This window comes from Arachis hypogaea, chromosome 6 (genome assembly GCF_003086295.3).
Source record: "Arachis hypogaea cultivar Tifrunner chromosome 6, arahy.Tifrunner.gnm2.J5K5, whole genome shotgun sequence".
Taxonomy (NCBI): domain Eukaryota; kingdom Viridiplantae; phylum Streptophyta; class Magnoliopsida; order Fabales; family Fabaceae; genus Arachis; species Arachis hypogaea.
This window is the reverse complement of record NC_092041.1, coordinates 7285440-7305760: the sequence shown is the minus strand read 5'-3', so window position 1 is coordinate 7305760 and position 20321 is coordinate 7285440. Positions and strand designations below refer to the sequence as shown.

General features: G+C 31.5%; 2 protein-coding genes and 1 long non-coding RNA gene across 10 annotated transcripts; all 3 read left to right on the top strand.

Annotated features, from left to right (window-relative positions):
• The first annotated feature begins 587 nt into the window (after positions 1-587).
• On the top strand, positions 588-3978 carry LOC112695719 (probable glycerol-3-phosphate acyltransferase 2). The gene is made up of 2 exons (XM_025748177.3): positions 588-1537; positions 2949-3978. Exons 1-2 carry the CDS (start codon positions 770-772, stop codon positions 3843-3845), a joined length of 1665 nt encoding a protein of 554 aa, XP_025603962.1. The 5' UTR covers positions 588-769; the 3' UTR covers positions 3846-3978.
• Positions 3979-8138: 4160 nt separating this feature from the next.
• On the top strand, positions 8139-11379 carry LOC112695718 (uncharacterized). Of its 4 annotated transcripts, none has more exons than XR_011862845.1 (6): positions 8139-8695; positions 9336-9560; positions 10254-10310; positions 10397-10461; positions 10891-11042; positions 11172-11379. It is a non-coding gene; the product is annotated as an uncharacterized lncRNA (long non-coding RNA). The 4 variants fall into 4 exon arrangements; XR_011862846.1 differs by having other exon boundaries at positions 11169-11379; XR_003818944.2 differs by having other exon boundaries at positions 8142-8695; positions 9160-9560.
• Positions 11380-14765: 3386 nt separating this feature from the next.
• On the top strand, positions 14766-18821 carry LOC112695717 (probable pre-mRNA-splicing factor ATP-dependent RNA helicase DEAH2). 5 transcript variants are annotated; one of them, XR_011862843.1, is made up of 7 exons: positions 14766-15196; positions 15696-15898; positions 16033-17117; positions 17451-17653; positions 17764-18002; positions 18136-18254; positions 18397-18821. XR_011862843.1 is itself a non-coding variant. In XM_025748173.3 (7 exons), exons 2-7 carry the CDS (start codon positions 15753-15755, stop codon positions 18521-18523), a joined length of 1842 nt encoding a protein of 613 aa, XP_025603958.1. In that variant the 5' UTR covers positions 14766-15196; positions 15749-15752; the 3' UTR covers positions 18524-18821. The 5 variants fall into 5 exon arrangements, 2 of the variants coding, with proteins under 2 accessions (XP_025603958.1, XP_025603957.1); XR_011862842.1 differs by having other exon boundaries at positions 17339-17653; XR_011862844.1 differs by having other exon boundaries at positions 17274-17653.
• Positions 18822-20321: the final 1500 nt, after the last annotated feature.

Here is a 20321-nt window from a genome sequence, read left to right as displayed (position 1 = left end):
ATTTTTAACCAACTGATGGCAGAACATACTAATCCCAATATTTGAACATAAGTACAAAGATTAAATTAAGATAATTTGTTAAAAATAAAATTTAAGAGAAAATTTGCCTCCCGTCATTATTACCAATAATTTATACTTATCATTAGCTAGCTATACAAATTAAATCATGCAGCAGGTGTCCTATAATGACATCTAAAAAACGATAGAATACCTAAAATAATATGAAAATTAAATTTCTAGAAGGAATAGCCTTGTCTAATTGTTAACGGACCTGGATTGAAGTAGTACTACTTTAATATGCGATAGAATTATAAATCATTAGCGTACAACTTTTTATTTGTATATTAAAATTTAATTTTTATAATTCTAAAAAAATATTTTAGCATAATAAAAAAATATATAAAATTTTACATAAAAAGACGTATTGAAGATACAATTGTATATTTTTCTCTGATTAAGAAAAGTAATTAGTTTGCAAGTTGCAACCAAAACCAGGTCAATGAAAATTGACCCCTAACGACCAAGACAAAAGGATAATAAGAAAAGGTTCATGCATGGCACTTTTCGTAATAATAGGGAAAACAAGGGGTTTTTTAGATTGATCCTAGTATAAATACATAGTGTTTAATAAAGTCCAAGGACATAAGCTAGCAATCACATACACAACATTTCTCAAGCATATTGCTTTGTATCCTTTGCAACCTTAACATTAGCTTTGCACATTCTCTAAGATATATATATATATTTAAATCAACACATACAATATTATATGGTGGAGATGGCTAAAATGTTCACCATTCAATTTTTTTTCAAATCCCTTTTCTTCTTTTGGTACCGTTTCTTCTTCAAGCCGCTCAAGAACTTCCAAAGAACCAATAGTATTAGCTACATCACCACCACCATTGCAACCACTCAATCATCGTTCAATAAGTACCGCAAATTCTCTTCTTATTCTTCTTCTCTTCTTCACCGTTCAGACCTCAAGGAGCACACCTTCTTGTTCGACGTAGAGGGTGCGCTCCTGAGGTCTTCTTCGGTGTTCCCTTACTTCATGCTCGTTGCTTTCGAAGCCGGAGGGCTCGTAAGAGCCATTGTTCTCGTTCTCACGTACCCACTTGTTTGCTTAGTTGGAGAAGACTTGGGGATGAAGATAATGGTGATGGTGTGCTTCTTTGGGATCAAAGAGAAAAGCTTTAGAGTTGGGAGTGCTGTTCTTCCAAAATTCTTGTTGGAAGACGTAGGTTCAGAGATTTTTGAGGTGGTGAATGGTGCTGGAAAGAGAGTTGGGTTGAGCAAGATGCCACGTGTCATGGTAGAGTGTTTCTTGAAGGAGTATTTGAAGGTTGACTTGGTTGTGGGAAGAGAAATGAAAGAGTTTTGTGGTTACTTCTTAGGGTTTATGGAAGAGAGAAAAAATAATAATAATGCTTTGGAGCTTGTTCAAGAAGGGAAAGGAAGTTGTTCTTCCAATATTATTGGAATTTCAGGATTCCGTAATAAGGATTTTCGTCATCATGAGATATTTTCCCGTTGCAAGGTTGGTCTTCTATATCAATTATATTATTATTATTATTATTATTATTATTATTATTAACTTTTTCGTATATACTTAATTTATATATAATATATAACTTAGGTGCATTTATCGCTTCTTGCTTGTGGTGTTTTATCCGATCATATTAAGTGTTGTTGATTTTTTTAAAATTTTTTATATGTTCATAAATTTATTGTATATATGCATAACAAGATTAATATAATAATGTTATAATATTACTATTTTCAGAAATTTAATCTGTTTATATACTATTTTTTTTGACATAAAATTCTAATATTATGTTATGATATTATTTTTTAAAAAATTTAAATTAATAAAAGAAAACAATATAAATAGTTATATTTTTAATTTTTTTTAACTAAAAGTACTTTATAAAAGAAAATTTTAATTTTCTGCATAAGAAATCCTATTACATATATACAGACCCAATTATTTTAACATAAAGTGTTTGTAAACTTCAATTTGTATTCAAGTTTCATTATTAAACCAAGGAAAAACAATCACCTTAGCTGAAATTCAGAGTTACCATAGTGGTCGAGATTGGTTTTGTATGTAATATATATGTGATTAATTAATTTTATAATTAATTATAGACATGCTTATTTATATAAAGAAATTTTATATAATAAACACCTAATCATTTGTTATCGTATCCGTGAAAGTAATTGTTTTTAAACTCATTATTTAAATAATGATCTAATAAATGTATGAATTTAATTGAATAGTAATGGTTGGTGTATGAAATTAAACTTATTCATCAGTATGCAAATTTACTATTAATTGATCTAGAGCATTATTTTTTTATTTTATTTTATTTTTTGTGGCTTGATTTATTACATGTTAACTACCGTGAGAATGGATTGCAAAAGATAGAATATCAATTATATATGAGACTGATAAAAAAATACATCAATAATTATATTTTAAATATAATCTCTTTACATTATTTTTTGAGTTTTTGTGACTTTACACAATTTTTTATTTTATTCGAGAATCAATATAAATAAACCTTAAATTTTTGTCATAAAAATTTAAGTTGATAAAACAATATATATAAATGATTATATGTCTAATGAAATTATTAATATGAAAATTAAAGTCCTAAAAATTTTCTATCTTGTAATTAGCATCATGCATTTAAATAAAAAATGGTGGAAACTCAAGTGCAGTCGACTTCACGTAAAGTTGATAATTGAGAGCTGTTAGATGATTTGATTGATTTGACTAAATTTTTATCTAACGGCTCTCAACTATCAACTTTACGTGAAGTCGATTGCACCTGATTTTTCACCGTAAAAAATACATAGGATCATGAAAATATGTTGATTATGAAAGAAGAAGCCACAAGTAATTTCATCTAATTTGTGTGTTTTGTGTGACCAATAATTATTAGGAAGTGTACTTGGTGAGCGACGGAGACAAAAAGAGCTGGCAAAAGCTATCAAGAAACAAATACCCTAAATCACTCATTTTTCATGACGGAAGATTAGCGCTCAGACCCACACCATTGGATTCTCTTGTCATCTTGACATGGTTCCCGTTTGCAGTCGTCCTCGCCTTCGTCCGAATCGTTGCCGGACTCACCCTCCCTTTTGACATCTCAATTCCACTATTAGCCCTAACCGGCATGCGCCTGGACAGTTCACTCCCCGCGCAAACAAATCAACATGCTTATAATAATGAAGAGAAAGTAAAGGGAAACATGTACGTGTGTAACCACAGAACATTGTTGGACCCTTTGTACTTGTCATTCTTGTTGCGCAAGAAAGTAGTAGCGGTAACATATAGCTTAAGCAGAATGTCGGAGATACTAGCGCCGATCAAGACGGTGAGGTTAACTCGGAAGCGCGAGGAAGATGCGAGGATGATGAAGGAGTTGTTAATGGAAGGGGACCTTGTTGTGTGCCCTGAAGGGACCACATGTAGAGAGCCATATTTATTAAGGTTTAGTCCTTTGTTTTCTGAACTATGTGATGAGATATCACCGGTTGCAATTGATAGCCATGTGAGCATGTTTCATGGTACAACCGCTGGGGGTCTTAAGTGCATGGACCCTCTCTTCTTTCTCATGAACCCTTTCCCTTCTTACTCCGTTCACCTTCTTCACACTGTCACCACTTCTTCTTCTTCTTCCGATCATGATGATGTCAGCAGGTTTGAAGTTGCTAATCGAGTTCAGAGTCAAATTGCTGAGGCTTTGGGATTTCAATGCACCAAACTTACAAGAAAAGACAAGTACTTGATTTTGGCGGGTAATGAAGGCATTGTTTCCAGCAGTTCCAACAAGTAGTACTCATATATATATAATGAGAGAGATGGAGAGATACTTTTCATTTTGTTTATTAATTTTTTTTTGCCATTTATTATCCTTGTACATATGTAAAGCAATAATAATAATAATAATAAATATTGATTTTTGTTCATGTATTTCTCGTTATGTAAATAGAGATTATCTCAACATTTAAGAATAATACAATATTTCTGTCAATTTTTGACAACTTTTGTTTATGATTGTGTTTAATGAAGTGTTTTAATGGTTGTATCTAATAAAAATGTCTTTTTTTATGACTGTGTCTAATAAAAATATCTTTATATATATTTTTTCTGAATGTGTCTCTTTATATATGTGTTTAAAATATAATAATTAATTATTATTAACAATAAATTGGTAGATAATATATTGATATCCTATATTTTTTTTTAATTTTAACATAATTATTGATAGTTTATATTATATATATGTTTTTATATCATCAAATCACTCTTATGAAAAGTTTGTGTTTATAGAAGTGCATTGATTTTTGTATATTTTTTAATTTAATTACGTTATGCTAATTATTTTTAATTTTAAAATTTATTAAAAATCAAACTCTAAATTTTTTAAATATAAAACTCTTATATCATATTATGAAATAATTTTTTCAAAAAATTTAAACTAATAAAAAAATGAATAATCATATATATCTCTAACATTCTAAAATATCAATAATATAACCTGAATGGGGTTGTGTTGTCTACACAAGTGTCTATAGGTTGTATTTTCCTCATGTTAATGTTCCATGTCGTATGTATAGTGGCATATATGGTGGTTGGGTATTCATTGTTGCAACTAATGAAGTGTCGACCTTTCTAAGTCCTAACCTGCTTTAAGTATTTGTTTCATCTGATTATTTTGAAATCATGTTGTGTGGCCATGGATGAAGTATCTGAACGACATGGCTCACCTAGTTATAGCTACCATGTCAGTAGCTAAGGTTCATTATTTATTTATTTATTTCTCCATATAACACCTCTGTATGTCTTAAGTCTTGACTCTACTACATGATGCCATTGATTGTTTTATATTTAACTGAAATTAAATACACTTGGATATGATATGATTGATCGAGTTTTCTGGGACTGAAATATGACTTCACAAAATTAAATGGGCTCGTATTTGCTGTAGTAGGGTAATCCAACAATATTTGGGTGCGGGACATTTAAAAATTAATTCGCCAACCCAACTTTGGTCATCTCATTCATATATCCCGTATAGGTGCAGTCGTCTAAATTATTGAAAGTTAATAAGATACGTATTTAATTTTAATTTCTTTTTGTAATTTTAAATTAGATCAAGTTTTGTTCATGATTACAAAATTAAGAATAATAATGATACATGATGAACAATTTTGTACTTATTAATATGTTTAGATCATATATATAAAACAAAAAAATAATAAAGAAATTAAATAATTAATACAATCTACTATGTTTTTTTTTCTGGCATGTGAAAATAAAATTATTCATATTTCTCTTGTCTGAAATATGAAAAAAATTGGATTTTGTTATTTCTGTCTATAAATAAGATATGCTTTAGTTTTTTGGAAAAGATTCGTAAAAGACATATTTAAAAGAAAAAAAAAAGCGACAGCAATAATAACGACATTGAAGAAAGAAATATGTAAAAAAAAAAGGGTAGTATGTACATGCAAAAAAATGAAAAAAATGGAAGCTTGTAATGACTTAATTGAAAATTTAGTTTAAAAGATAATTTAACGTCTAGTTTTTTCACATATTTTTTACTCCATATAGATTATTGTAGATATAATTAGTTGTGATCGCAGCGCAGATTATTAATACGTACTACACACTATTAAATTTCACCCACGTGATGACAAAGTGAACGGTACAAGTTGGGTCAAGCAAGGAAAAATTTAGAACCGGCAACTTTATTAAATTTTGTCTAATATGTAATCAGTAAAAAAATAAATAAATAATTCAATACTATTAAATAAAATTTCACACAATTAAAAATATTATTAATGATTACTTGATAGTTATAAATCACAAAAATTACTGTTTCTTAACATTCTCTCACAACAAAATATATGAGGCAGATTTATGCCGACAACCTCACTAACAGAGATTTACGCTTACATAAAAAATGAAAAATCTCAGGCTCAGGTAGTAATGTCTTCTTAAATACTTCATCTACCAAAAGAAAAATGTGAATACATGTATATTTACGTGGAGCTTCTCTGATCTAAGTTCTCTAATATACCATTCATTATTCAACACTACTACTATTTCTGTGAATTAGTTATTGTTCTTTGATTTCTCCCATGTATGTTTGCTTTTCTTCTAGTAAATTTCTCATATGTTTTGAATGCGATGGATTTGATATATATGTAAGTATTTACGCACTCTAATGATGCGTTAGGAATTGAAAAGGCAAATTAAAGGATCCCAGGAGAGGAAGAGTTAATATAATAATCCAACTATGTAAACTAATTGACGCAATATATATAACCTAGATAATAACCTAACTTGATAATTATCATATGGGACGTTAATTTTACAATTTAAACTCATAACTTTGAGATCATACAAAAATAACTTAACAAGTTAAAATTAATAATTAAATATAGTTAAATTTTAATTTAATTAAACATATTAAATTATCTAATAATTTTTAATTATTAATTTTATATAAGATAAAAATTTATATATAATTATTTTTATATAAAATTAACATTTAAAAATTATTAAATAATTTAATAAATTTAATTAAATTATCATTTAATAACTTTTAATTATAAACTTTATATAAAAATAATTATATATAAATTTTTATATTTATATAAATACAACTGCACCTGAATTTTCATATATATATATATATATATATATATATATATATAAAAGAGAGATCAAACAATAATGATAGTCAAATGAATCCATGCATATGTATGACTTCCATGTCCTTATTAATATGAAGAAAGCTACGTACAGTCTAATAGTTGGATAGGGATATTATTTAATTATTTTCCTTAATTAATTAATAACTACTCTCTCCAGCTATTTTCCGTTGCTATTTATTCTGAGTTTATGACCATTATTTATAATTTAAACTTAATTAAGATACGCAGTGGCGTAGCGGACATGCCATTAAGCCAATCAGAATTCAGAAAGAAAGCGACAACACTTTGAGAGAGAGTCACATCACAAGTTAAACAATATAATGCATATGCTTTTTAATTTCAATGCTAGGGAAAGTTCCTAAGTTTTCAACCCCCAAACTTTACGAGTAAAGTACGCGTCGAGCATGTAATCCACTTTCGTTGAACTATTTGTATTGCGATCGATCATATTGCTAATGACCATAGATAAACCAAATCACAGAGTAACAAATTAACATACAAAAATTAAAACATAGATAAACCAAATCATCCGTATACCTATGCATAACGACGGAATACGTGTCCCCAGCTTCAGCCTGTCAACCTTTCCCTGGAATAATTAAAAGAAGGTAGAAACTTATAGTGACGACTAAATATTCATTTTGGTTTTTTAAATTTATATAATTATTTATTTTAATTTTTAAAATTTAAAATTTTTTATAATAATCTTTTAGATTTAAATTTAGGTATCAATTTGATCCTTCAATCTCAGTAAACAGAGTGTTAAAGTGATATTCTTTCTACCACATTAGACACTGCAATGGTCAACTACTGAAGTGACCAAATCCGTATTTATATTCAGTGTAGTTCTTTAAACCTTAATTTTCTCAAATTCTAATTTCTCTTATTATTTATTTGAGTTCGATTCTTCTTCAACCTCCTTTCTCTTGTCTTCGTATTTCTTTTTATCTTCTTCTTGCTTTTTTTTTGTTGAAACTTTATCATTCATGATCCCTCAAACATTACTTTCTATACTACAAAGATAAAAATCAAATTCCAAGTAGCCATTTAAAATTATATAATCCTAACCCCCAATCAACATCATCTCCTGCTCCATTCATAAAAAAAAAAACAGAGCACCCCCAAATCCCAGCCCAACCCTAGCCCAACAACGTATAAGAAATCAATAAAATCCTAGAAAAACAGTAGCAATATAGCATAATGGTTTCCCATTAACAAGTACACCGACACCATGGAGTAGAATCATACATGCATTTTGAAAATAAATTAAAAAATTTATAAAATTAAATCCCAACATTAACGATTATCTTGGCTGCACTACAGTAAATACAGAGGATAGCAGCAGTTAATTGACAGCTGTTTATTAAACTGCTATAAATTGGCAAGATAGTAGCGGCTATAATAGTGATTTAGGTTTCTGCTACAAACGAATCCAAGATAGCGACGGTTAGCTTCCCAACTGCTGCAAATCAAATCAAGAAAAGAGCTTGCGGCCCCAAATGCCCCTTCACTCACTCGACCAGAAGTCCAGAGCTCTGAAGTTCAACACTCCCCCTTCTCCAACCCTAGTTTCTCTTCGACCACCCACCCAGTGCCACCATTGATCATCACTTCCTAGCGTCTCCATCAAAACCACAGAACCACGACCGTCATCGTCATCTTCTTCTTCTTCTTCCACCTTTGTCGAACAACCACCGCGAAAACCCTTTCTCTCTTTCTCTTCCCCTGTCTCCTACCTTTTCTGTCTCGCCGCCGGCTACCATCCAGTGCCACCACAACCATATTCTTCCCCTCCTTACAAACTTACACTGTGGGTCTCTAGCTTATCCCTGCCTCCCATATTTTCAGTCGCAGAATCAGAATAGAGCCACTATAGTTCCAGTGAGTTCAGACGTAACAGCGGCTGGTCACTGCCACTGCATCCCTCTCTCCTGTGTTCTTGCTCTGTTCTTCGACTTAGGTTCTCAGATCACCTTTTCTTCTCTATTTTAGTTAATTTAGGATTAGTTATATGTTGATTCTAGTGTTAGTTAGTTTGATTTGGTTAGAATTAGGATTGTCTTATTAGAATTAGTGTTAGTTTATACATAGTTAAACATGCTGTTAAGAGCTTCTTCAGTTTGAATTTCAATTTGTTTGGATTGATTGACTGATATTTTGCTGAGTCATTGCGAAATACTGCTTATTTTTTATATCATTGGTACTAAATTTTGAATTGATGTTGCAAAGAATGCTTGTTAGTACTATTTTGTGTTGTTTATACTTTTGCATGCCAAGTGTTTTGAATATGTTTTAAAGTTTTATACAGATATGATCTATGATATATGGACACTATGGATGATAATGTTTGATCCATTTAGTGCACCCAACCTAATGAAAATCCTAGTGTTGACACCATGGAAGTTGATGCCAATGTATATACAGATGTTGGGAAGATGGTTGCTGCGCATGCTTGCTGGTTCATATCTTGATTTAAGTAGTAGCATTACAAAGATTTTGGAGGAGCGAAGGGAATTAAGAGAACTTCTTAAAGATGTTGATACCCCAACAATTTTTCGTTGGCTTATTACAACCAAATTACTAATTATTTTGCATTTCAGGCACCCTCTGAGACCAAAAGAAGATCAAGTGGTTCCCCAGTTATAAATTGGCAAGGGAAGGCAGTGGCCTTGAATGTTGAGAGCAAGTCATCAAGTGCATCAGCATTCTTTTTACCTCTAGAACAAGTGAGTTGATACACATACACACACACACACACACACAAGGGCAGTGCAACATGTGTTAATAAATGGAAGGCAGTTTCTATATCATGTGGTAAACTTCAGGTTTGTCATTTGTATCGCTTTTTACCTTATGATAACAGAATTTAGTTGATACTTTTACAAATTTTACCTATTATGGACATGGCTATATGCCTAAATCCCTTTCTCTAAGAATGGAATTACTAATGTATGCATATTTCTGTATTATTTAGTAATACCAATGTTATTTACAAGTTTCATTCTTTGACTTTTGAATCAGCTTGTCTGCTCATCAAATCTTTTACATATAGGAGTGTGTGATGATTGTTGACACTTTATCCATTATAATTTAGCAATGTCACATCATTCTTTTCATTTTATATTTTATATGTTGCTCATTACAGATGATAACTGTAGAGTTTTTCACTCGTCATGTTTTTTTTTGACATTTTAATTTGCTTTGTCTTCTATTTGCTTGACTGCTTGTTTGCTCTTATTTTTCTCTTTTAAAATTGAGAGAAATAATTTAAATTTTTTTCCTCTTCTTATTTCTCAAATTGGTGTTTCCTTTGGGAAGGAGAAATCTCCTTTTTGTTTCTATCTTGTGTAAAATATGATGCAGACAACCTTTCTGCATAAAGGTTTTGACGAGACTTGCAGGCTTAGTCTAAAAAACAAGACAGAATAGGTTGCTTTATCTATATCAAGCTATCTTTACTTGGCAGCAGTTTCATTTAAATATGCCTTGAATCGTTACCCTGTTTATGAATAATGTAGATGGTACGTCATTCTTCTGCATCTAGTGAAACCGGAATGCTAGTTGTGGACTCTATGGTAAACATATTGTTACTCAGAATTTCAATCTTTTATGAGGTGAAATCCATTTCAATTTCTTTTGGCTTAATCCATGGCTTGTTTAGGTGCCAGGCAGTCCAACTTATAAACATTTGGAACCAGGTGATGTGCTTGTTCGTGTCAATAAGAAGTAAGTTTGTCATGATATACGACTTTAGTAGATCACAAAATTATATAATTCTTTTTAGCTTATAATCAGATGTGTGCTTGAATTTAGTATTCACAAAATTCACCTTGGATTCAAAAAAAATTTAAATTATTTATTTTTGTGAATATTATTCAATATAAATGGGATCAAGATTTTACTTTTGGTCTTGTATAATTTGAAATCACATGTTTATTTAGCTCTCATCATCCGTGTATAAAGACAGTGACCATTACTAACTCATCAGGGATGACTAATTATTATAATTAATTATATCATTTTTACAGTAATGATCATCATACAAACTTAAGGTCTAGTAGCAGATACTTTAGATTTATCTATAAAAAGTCCATATGTTATCACCTACTAGTGAAAATTGTAACAGTTATGAACATTAACTTTCTATTGTTGTAGGACAAATTCGGTGTAAGGTCTCTGAGACACAACCCTGTAGAAAATGATGGCAACTCTTTACCTACAAGTCAGTATTATTAGCCAGGCACTAATTTTTGTCACTAGGTCTTGCAGTTGGTCCTATGTTAAAAGACACGGTCTTCTTCTACTAGGTTCTTTCATGATTGCTCAGCTGATAATCTTAATTCTCTTTGTTTTCCTCTCAGCAACCTAATATGTAAAGATATGTGTTAGCTTGGTTTTCTTCTATTGTAATTGAAAATTTTTTCTGTAATTAGCAGGTAGAAATTGCTCTTGCAGTATATACTAACTGAAACTTTGCAAGAATCAAGGGAATGGGATGAGATTGGACTAGTGTAATTTGGCTCTACAGTTTAGTAAACTATGTGCCTCTTGATTTGCTTAAATTTGCAATCTGCTATGCTTAGTGGCAAGACCTTGGATAATCTTTTGGAGAATATGGTTAGTTTAGTTTCTTCTTTGTGATTATATATCTATCTATTGTTTATTTAGTATTTTTTTATGTTAATATCTCAAGTTTAATAAATATGATGCAAAGAAAATAGGTTAAAGTAAAGAGAAATGGTATAAACCATTTGAGTAGTTAATCAGCTTTTTTTAAAGCTCTTGTATGAAATTGCGGCGGTTCAAAATCGTCGCATTTTAAAAAAAAAACCACATAAATTTGCAATGGTTTCAAAATCGCCGTAGATATTTTTTTAAATTCACTGACCAAAATAGTGGCGGTTCTGCAATCGCCGTAAAATTAATTATCTGATTTGCTGCGGTAATACCAGCGGTTCATTAGAACCGCCAAAATTAAATCTCCACGTCCTAAACCGTAAAATTTATGGAACCGCCGGTATGTCGTTTTGCGGCGTTTAAAAACCGCCACAAATCCCCCAAAAAACTACTGCAATTTTTTGGTTTTCTTGTAGTGTTGAGAATGGGAGGGGAGCAACCTCTTTCCTTCGAAACACCATGATTTTCATTCTAAACTAGTCATGTGTTACTTCAACCTGCGGAATGAAGGATTTCAATAACTCTTTATTGGCGCCATTGATAAGAGTCGAAGAAGAATGGTGAAGATAGGGAAGAATAAAAAGAAAACGTTATATTTGGTCAAAATCATTTCTTTTTCCTTCATATACAAAACGATGACTTTTAGTGCTTCTTCATGCGTTAAATACTAAAAGACATCGTTTATCCCATTAGCGTGGTAAAGAGAGTGCCACCTCAGCACTATTTATCGAGTTGTTACCGAAAAAGATCGAAGGATTAAATTGGTGCTTAAACCTAAATCTGAAGGACTACTATTAGATAACTTTAAATTTCGAAGAACAAAACGAATAATTGCATAAATTTTAAGTATCAAAATGAGTATTTATCATACAGTGATTATGTTGTTTATGATGAACTAGATAGCCAGTAAAAAATATGAAAATAATTTTTAATAACAATCATGAGGCATAGTTGACTCACTGCCGCTGATTTGGTAAGTGGCGACTGCCGAATTTGAGAGTGTTGAGGAAGCTTACGCATCCAACACTCAACGTAGCCGGAAGACACCTACTCCGCCACACTTCATCCACGGCCTCTTCTTGTCGTGTCTGACGACGCTAATATTACATTTATTTAATTGTACATCAAACATAATAATTTAGTTCATAATTCATCTGAGATCTCAATTTATACAATTGATTTTAAGTATGACATTAATTAGTTTTTTTCTGTTCTTTGGTCAATGGCGTCAGAATTTCAATTTAATTTAATTTATTTTAAATAATGTTTTTTTCCTACACAATATAGTCACACATTCTCATCCACTATTATATTCTACTTTATGAGTTTAACCCAGAATTCGATTTCCATACAATTTTTTATAGTTCCATTTAGACTAAATATAGACTCTGAGACAGAAAAATTAGAGAAGAGAGATTGAAAAATAAATATTAAATTAATTTTTTTATTATATTTGATATAACCTCTAGTCCTACCACCTGATTCAAGCTTATGCTGTAAATAATGCTTTTTTAATCCAGAAATTGTTGCTTTTTTTTCCTTTCTGTTAACCGCCAGAAGTTACTTTAAGGTTCATCCTGAGCCTCATAGAAATATTTGTGTTGAGCCTAATTAAATTAAAAGGAGTAGTTCACCTAAAAAAAAGAATTAAAAGAGGTAGAAAGAATGAAAAATTGATAATAGAAAATGATGGTATATTTATATGCCTCTGGCAAACTCTACCTGAATTTAAATTTTAGTTAAGGTTGGATGTTGTTTAAGAATTTATAATGTGTATTCATATAGTGTGTGTGAGTGTATCTATTTTTAATATATAAAAGTAGATACATAAGTATGTACCACATTACTTTTGAGATATTTTTTTCCTCCTACTAATGCCATGCTAGCAATATTGTTTACTTGGCTCAACTTTAGAATCAATTAAATTAATTTATTAATTTTTATAAATAACTCACTAAAGGTAATAAATATACATATTACAAATGTCATAATAATATTATTAATCATAATAAATTTTACGTTATAAGTATTTAAATTCAATACCATTTAAACTACATATATAAGTCTCTTATCACTATTCCTTCACATAACATCAAATTTAGTACAAAAAATGTATTTTCGAATTGCACATTTCAAACTTACTCAATAGAGCATCATTTTTTCAGAGCAGAACGATTAGAAATCGAATAACTATCTAAGATCTAATGGCCATGTAATGAGAATCTGATGATCAGGTATGACAAAAAAATCACATGCATCATACATTCATACTTACTCAAATACCATATACCCAATGATAACATAAATTGAATATTGGAATAGGAAAAGATCTTCACAATTTTAGCAACTATAAACGAAATTAATGAAAAATTAGGATGAAACTATGTTAAATGTAAAAAGTGTCAGAAGAAAGCATATAAAAAAAATAATTACATTTGTGACACATGTAATCAAACACCACAATATCCAACAATAAGGTAACTCTATATACTTTTCATAATCTCATCTATCAAATTATTAGTTGCTAACCCAATACTTATTTTAAGTTCAGAATTCAATTAAAGGTTTCAGATCGAAGTGTTACAACAACTTTTGTACTATTTGATGGCGACGCAAAAAATTTATTGGGTACAACAGCTTCAAATTTAATGACATTTCAGAAAAATAATGACATTGAAGCATCACTCTATCAAGAGATTAAGGAGAAAGAAAACCATACAAATTCAAGACACATCTTCGGAAGAAGAACATACATACAAAGATAGAACCAAATAACACAATAGAAAATGCATCAAACTCAACAATTCATAAAGAACATGTCTTCACAAGAACCTACGGCAAAAAGAAGAAAGTAACAACTCTAACAACCAACAAAAAAAGGAGGACGAGCGCCACATAAGATGACTAAGTCCATTAACTAAAACAAATGCAAAAATCAAACCACCAAATAAAAATGTCACTTTGTATAACTCCAACATCCAAATCTTTTGTACTACAAATTATTTAAAATAAAACACCTTTTAAATTTAACTTCAATTTACACATATTTAATTTATTTCTACAAAACATAACAATTTTTAATATTTATTATATACTATCATTAATTTACAGTCTCGCGCATCTCATTCTAGTTATATGAGTATGTGGTACAATTTTATCTTTGAATATTTTCTTTCTCATATTTATTTTTGGTTTTACCTATAAAATAAATAATAAAAAATTATACTTTGCTCTTTAAAATAAAATTCAAACTTTAAAAAATTCAAATTTAATGTCTAAAATTAGAAGCGGTCCTATCTACTTGACTAAAAAATAAAAAAAAATAAAAATAAAAAAAGATTGTTGGAAGACCTACACTACAAAAAAAAAGGCTGGACATTGGACTATCGGAGTCACCGACTCGCCGCTAAAGAAAGGGCATAATTGTAATTATGGAAGGCACGTCTTCTTCCTCCGCTGAACATTATTAACCCAAGGTTTTTGGAAGTTATTTTTTGGCGGGAATTAGGGTTTTAATGATACAGAGAGAAACAGGATAGCGTGATTGTTCGACGTGGTTGACGACGGCACCGCTAAGATGTCGGAATCCGGCGGCGGAGCCACCAACAACAACCACCTCATCAATCGGTGGACCGGGAGGCCTTTTTCGCAGAGGTACTTTGAGATTCTGGAGAAGAGGAAGAGTCTTCCCGTTTGGCAGCAGAAACACCAGTTCTTGCGAACTCTCGCCCATAACCAGATTCTCATTCTCGTCGGTGAAACTGGCAGTGGCAAAACCACGCAGGTTATTTTTTTTTTAATGCTTAAATATCTTAAGCTTATTGTTCATCTTACTTCGTCGAGTTGTATGCTTTATTGTTTTCTAGGTTATAGTTTCGGAAACTATTTGCTAGTTGGTTAAGTGATTGATTTTATATGGTGTCGTTTCATTTGATCGATAGTCATTTTATCTAGTTGCTTTCACTTATGTTGTTGAAGGAATAGTAAATTGGGAAAATAGCAAACTACAGAATGCATTTGAGGATTATTGAACTGTGAGTCTGTGACTACTAAATTTGTTAGTTAATCACTTGCCTGCTTGAGTTGAACTCATTGGTGGTGTGCCCTGGCAATAGTTTCTCATCATAATGTTATAGCGTGATTTTTATTTATATATTTGTAATTAAATGGAACACTTTTTCTTCTGGTGTCATGTTTATAAACAGAATTATTCTAGCGCTACATCTTGGTTGTGTGTCTGTGTCTTGAATTTGACAGTTGTTTAATTATTTGCTGTGTGGCAGATTCCTCAATTTGTTTTGAATGCTGTTGATTTAGAAACACCAGATAAATGCAGGAAGATGATGATTGCGTGCACTCAGCCTCGGAGAGTGGCTGCAATGTCTGTTTCCCGGCGTGTGGCTGAAGAGATGGATGTAACGATTGGAGAAGAGGTTGGTTATAGTATCAGATTTGAAGACTGCAGCAGTTCAAGGACAGTTTTGAAGTATGTCTAATTTTACCATAGAATTACTTTCTATAATTAAGGCAGAGCTGATGCCCGATGTAATATATATTGTTTTCTTTCAGCTCATTTCCCCTCTCTTGCATCTAGTCTCAAGTGGGATGTTTTGTCTGTAGGTATCTCACAGATGGTATGCTTTTAAGAGAAGCAATGACAGATCCACTCTTGGAACAATATAAAGTAATTATTCTCGATGAGGCACATGAAAGGACTTTGGCTACAGATGTGCTATTTGGCCTTATAAAGGAAGTTCTTAAAAATAGACATGACTTAAAGTTAGTCGTAATGAGTGCGACTCTAGAAGCTGAAAAGTTCCAGGGCTACTTTAGTGGTGCCCCTCTTATGAAAGTTCCAGGAAGGCTGCATCCTGTTGAAATTTTTTATACTCAGGAACCTGAAAGAGATTACCTGGAGGCTGCTATTAGGACGGTGATGCAGATACACATGGGCGAACCTTCTGGGGATATACTTGTTTTTCTAACGGGAGAGGAAGAGATAGAAGATGCATGCCGCAAAATATCTAAAGAAATTTCAAATTTGGGAGATCAGGTGGGCCCTGTGAAAGTGGTATCCCTCTATTCCACTCTTCCCCCAGCTATGCAGCAGAAAATTTTTGAACCACCTCCACCTCCACTAAAGGAGGGTGGGCCTCCTGGAAGGAAAATTATTGTGTCAACAAACATAGCTGAAACCTCCTTAACAATTGATGGCATTGTCTATGTTATTGACCCTGGTTTCTCTAAGCAGAAGGTTTATAACCCACGAGTTCGTGTTGAGTCTTTATTAGTGTCACCAATATCAAAAGCAAGTGCGCATCAGAGATCAGGACGTGCTGGAAGAACTCAACCAGGGAAATGTTTTAGACTTTATACTGAGAAAAGTTTCAATAACGATCTACAGCCTCAGACCTATCCCGAAATTTTGAGATCAAATCTTGCCAACTCTGTTCTTACCTTGAAGAAACTGGGTATAGATGATTTAGTGCATTTTGATTTCATGGACCCTCCTGCCCCTGAGACCTTGATGCGTGCATTGGAAGTGTTGAATTACTTGGGAGCACTGGACGATGATGGTACCTTAACAAAGTTGGGAGAGATTATGAGTGAATTTCCCTTGGATCCACAGATGTCAAAGATGCTTATTGTGAGTCCCGAATTCAACTGTTCAAATGAGATTCTGTCAATGTGTGCCATGCTTTCAGGTATTATTCCTTTAATTTTCTCGATTTTGTGTGTTTGTGTCAGTTTGTTGTCAACTGTTATAATAAGGTAATGTACTTCTGCTGGAATCCATTTATAAATGGATTCATTACAATTGTGCATGTATCTGCACAAAGATAATTCTGTGTATATCTCAGGGGACATTTGACTGCTTATATGTGTACTCTGTTGCACAAGTGTGACCAGTGGAATGTCCTGTTAGGTTGCCATCAGCAACTATTCTCCTCTGGGTTCCATGCCACCGGCCTCCAGGTAGCATGAACTTCGGGGTTTATGACTAAGTGCTGATGTAGATAGTTTCTTCTCTCATGAAGCAAATGCTCTGGTCTCGCCTCTATGCATCTGCTGACCTACCGTGGCCTCCTCTGTGATAATCAATTTCTTTCTTTAGCCCCCAATTGCTTTGTCCGGCCTAGGGAAGTACAAAAAGCTGCTGATGAAGCTAAAGCTAGGTTTGGGCACATTGATGGGGATCATCTCACACTCTTGAATGTCTACCATGCATACAAGCAAAATAGTAAGTACTTTGCTTTGGTTTCTTCAAAAAGAAAAATTATTCTCAAATATTTGCTATTAACATGTTTTCAAATATCCAGTTTATTGATTATTTTCGAAATTGCTTTTCAGATGAGGATCCCTCTTGGTGCTACGATAACTTTGTTAATCAAAGGGCACTGAAATCAGCTGATAATGTTAGACAACAGTTAGTGCGTATCATGGCCCGGTTTAGCCTCAAGTTATGCAGCACCGACTTCAATAGCCGTGACTACTACATCAACATAAGGAAAGCTATGCTAGCTGGATATTTCATGCAGGTAGCTCATCTGGGGCGAACAGGACATTACTTGACAGTGAAAGACAATCAGGTTTGTTAAGACGAGCTTCTTCTCTTCATCTTCTTCCATATTTTATTTGTATCACCAAAATATGTAGTGTGTCAGAATGTAAGGCATGTAGTATTATATTTATTTGGTTTCTAATGATGATCCTCTTTTGTAGGTGGTGCATTTGCATCCATCAACTTGTCTTGACCACAAACCTGAATGGGTTATCTATAATGAATATGTTCTTACTAGTCGAAATTTTATTCGCACTGTGACGGACATTCGTGGGGGGTGGTAAGATTTTTTCCTCTTTGCATGTGGATTTTGATGTTTTATTCCATCATGCTGGTAAAGTCGTACGTGTTTTTCATGTATAACGTGTTAATACTTAATATCAACCCGAATTTCATGATGACATCATTGATACCTGACTCAGGTTGGTTGATATAGCACCACACTACTATGATTTGTCAAATTTTCCTCATTGTGAGGCCAAGGGTGTTCTTGAGAGACTCTACAAGAAGAAAAAGAAGGGAAAGGAGGAAGCCAGGAAGCACAAATGACATCCTTGCCATCAACATTTTTAGGTCTTTGGATTTGCATTGGCTGTTTCGTTTTCTTGCAGCTGAAGATATGATCCCTCCTGCAAGCCAGAGTTACCTAAAGCTGAATTCTCAGTAATTTAAATAAACAATGGCGAAGTTCCTTGTAGCAATTTCTGGTGTATTTTATATCTAATCGTTCTCCATGTAACTTCGCATCTTGGTGTTTTCCCAAATATGAAGCTTAGTCACCACTTAGATTTTGATTTAATAACAATATTTTTCGTTCCGTTAAAATTCTTCTCGGTAAACTGGTAAAGTGATAATCTATCTATTCTTAATATATAAAAGTAGATACATAAGGATGCACCACATTACTTTTGAGGCATTTCTTTTCTCTTACTAATGCCATGTCAGCAATATTACTTACTTGGTACAACTTTATAATCAACTACTCAATTCTTACCAAATCAACTATTATTTCCAAATCAGCAAAAAAAATAAAATATACAAATAAAAGACTAAAATATAGAATTCAATAACTTTATAATTTCCAAATACATTGAATTCATATTCATATATTTATTATATCTTACCGTTATAAACAATACAATAACTTTATAACCGCAACAATTAATTTATAAATTAAAAGTTTAAAAAATGAAAATTATATTTTATTATTATAATTATGTTTATTATAATCATTTTAATTTTTGCCAATGAATTATACCTTAAATGGCATAGTCTTCCATATTGGTCGTGTGTGTATATTTGGTAAAAAAAATTATTTTAATTTTTAGAAGTAACATTAGGTACAAAGAACTATTATTGTAGTTTTTACTTATTATTAAAAAAAATTCTATTTTATTTTACCAATATAAATTTTGAAAAGTTTTGAAAACTAAAAAAAAAAACAAACGAAATTAAAAGAGTATTAAAACGAAACCATCTAATATCATATTAGACATATATTTTCATATTAGATACAAATAAAAAACTAAAAAATATAATCCAATAAATTTGTAACCTCCAAATACATTGAATTCATATTCCTATATTTATTATATCTTACCATTATAAACAATACAATAAATTTATAACCGCAACAATTAATTTATTAATTTTTATAAATAACTCACTAAAGGTAATAAACATCTATATTACAAATGTCATAATAATATTATTATTCATAATAAATTTTACGTTATGGGTGTGTGTAGTTGGGAGAATTATAAATAATTCATAGGAATTTTAAGATGGGAATATCATATGCCTATGTGCAGTTTAAAGTTTAAAAAACTATTTTCAAGCAAGTTTGATTTCAGAGAATCAAAATTCCATCATTTCAATTCTCACCTTGCCCTTGGGTATATTTGATTTCCATGCGAATGGAATCTTTGTAATAAAGTAATACTTGAACCATACACACCCTATAAGTATTTAAATTCCATACCATTTAAACTACATATATAAGTCTCTTATCACTATTCCTTCACATAACATCAAATTTAGCACAAAAAATTTATTTCCGAACTGCAATGAGAATCTGATAATCAGGTATGACAAAAAAAATCACAACATGCATCATACATTCATACTTAATCAAATACCATATACCTAATGATAACATAAATTGAATATTGGAATAGGAAAAGATCTTCACAATTCTTAGTTGCTAGCCCAATACTTATTTTAGGTTTAGAATTCAATTAAAGGTTTTAGATCAAAGTGTTACAATAACTTTTGTACTATTTGATGGCGACGCAAAAAACTTATTGGGCACAACTGCTTCAAATCTAATGACATTTCAGAAAAATAA

Excerpts from the sequence above, each read along its gene's own strand:
- LOC112695717 (XM_025748172.3), top strand. The coding sequence starts at position 14,990 with ATGTCGGAATCCGGCGGCGGAGCCACCAACAACAACCACCTCATCAAT. Across the intron at positions 17,654-17,763 it reads CCATGCATACAAGCAAAATA|ATGAGGATCCCTCTTGGTGC; the intron begins GTAAGTACTTTG and ends ATTGCTTTTCAG. Across the intron at positions 18,255-18,396 it reads ACGGACATTCGTGGGGGGTG|GTTGGTTGATATAGCACCAC; the intron begins GTAAGATTTTTT and ends TACCTGACTCAG.
- LOC112695719 (XM_025748177.3), top strand. The coding sequence starts at position 770 with ATGGTGGAGATGGCTAAAATGTTCACCATTCAATTTTTTTTCAAATCC. Across the intron at positions 1,538-2,948 it reads AGATATTTTCCCGTTGCAAG|GAAGTGTACTTGGTGAGCGA; the intron begins GTTGGTCTTCTA and ends AATAATTATTAG.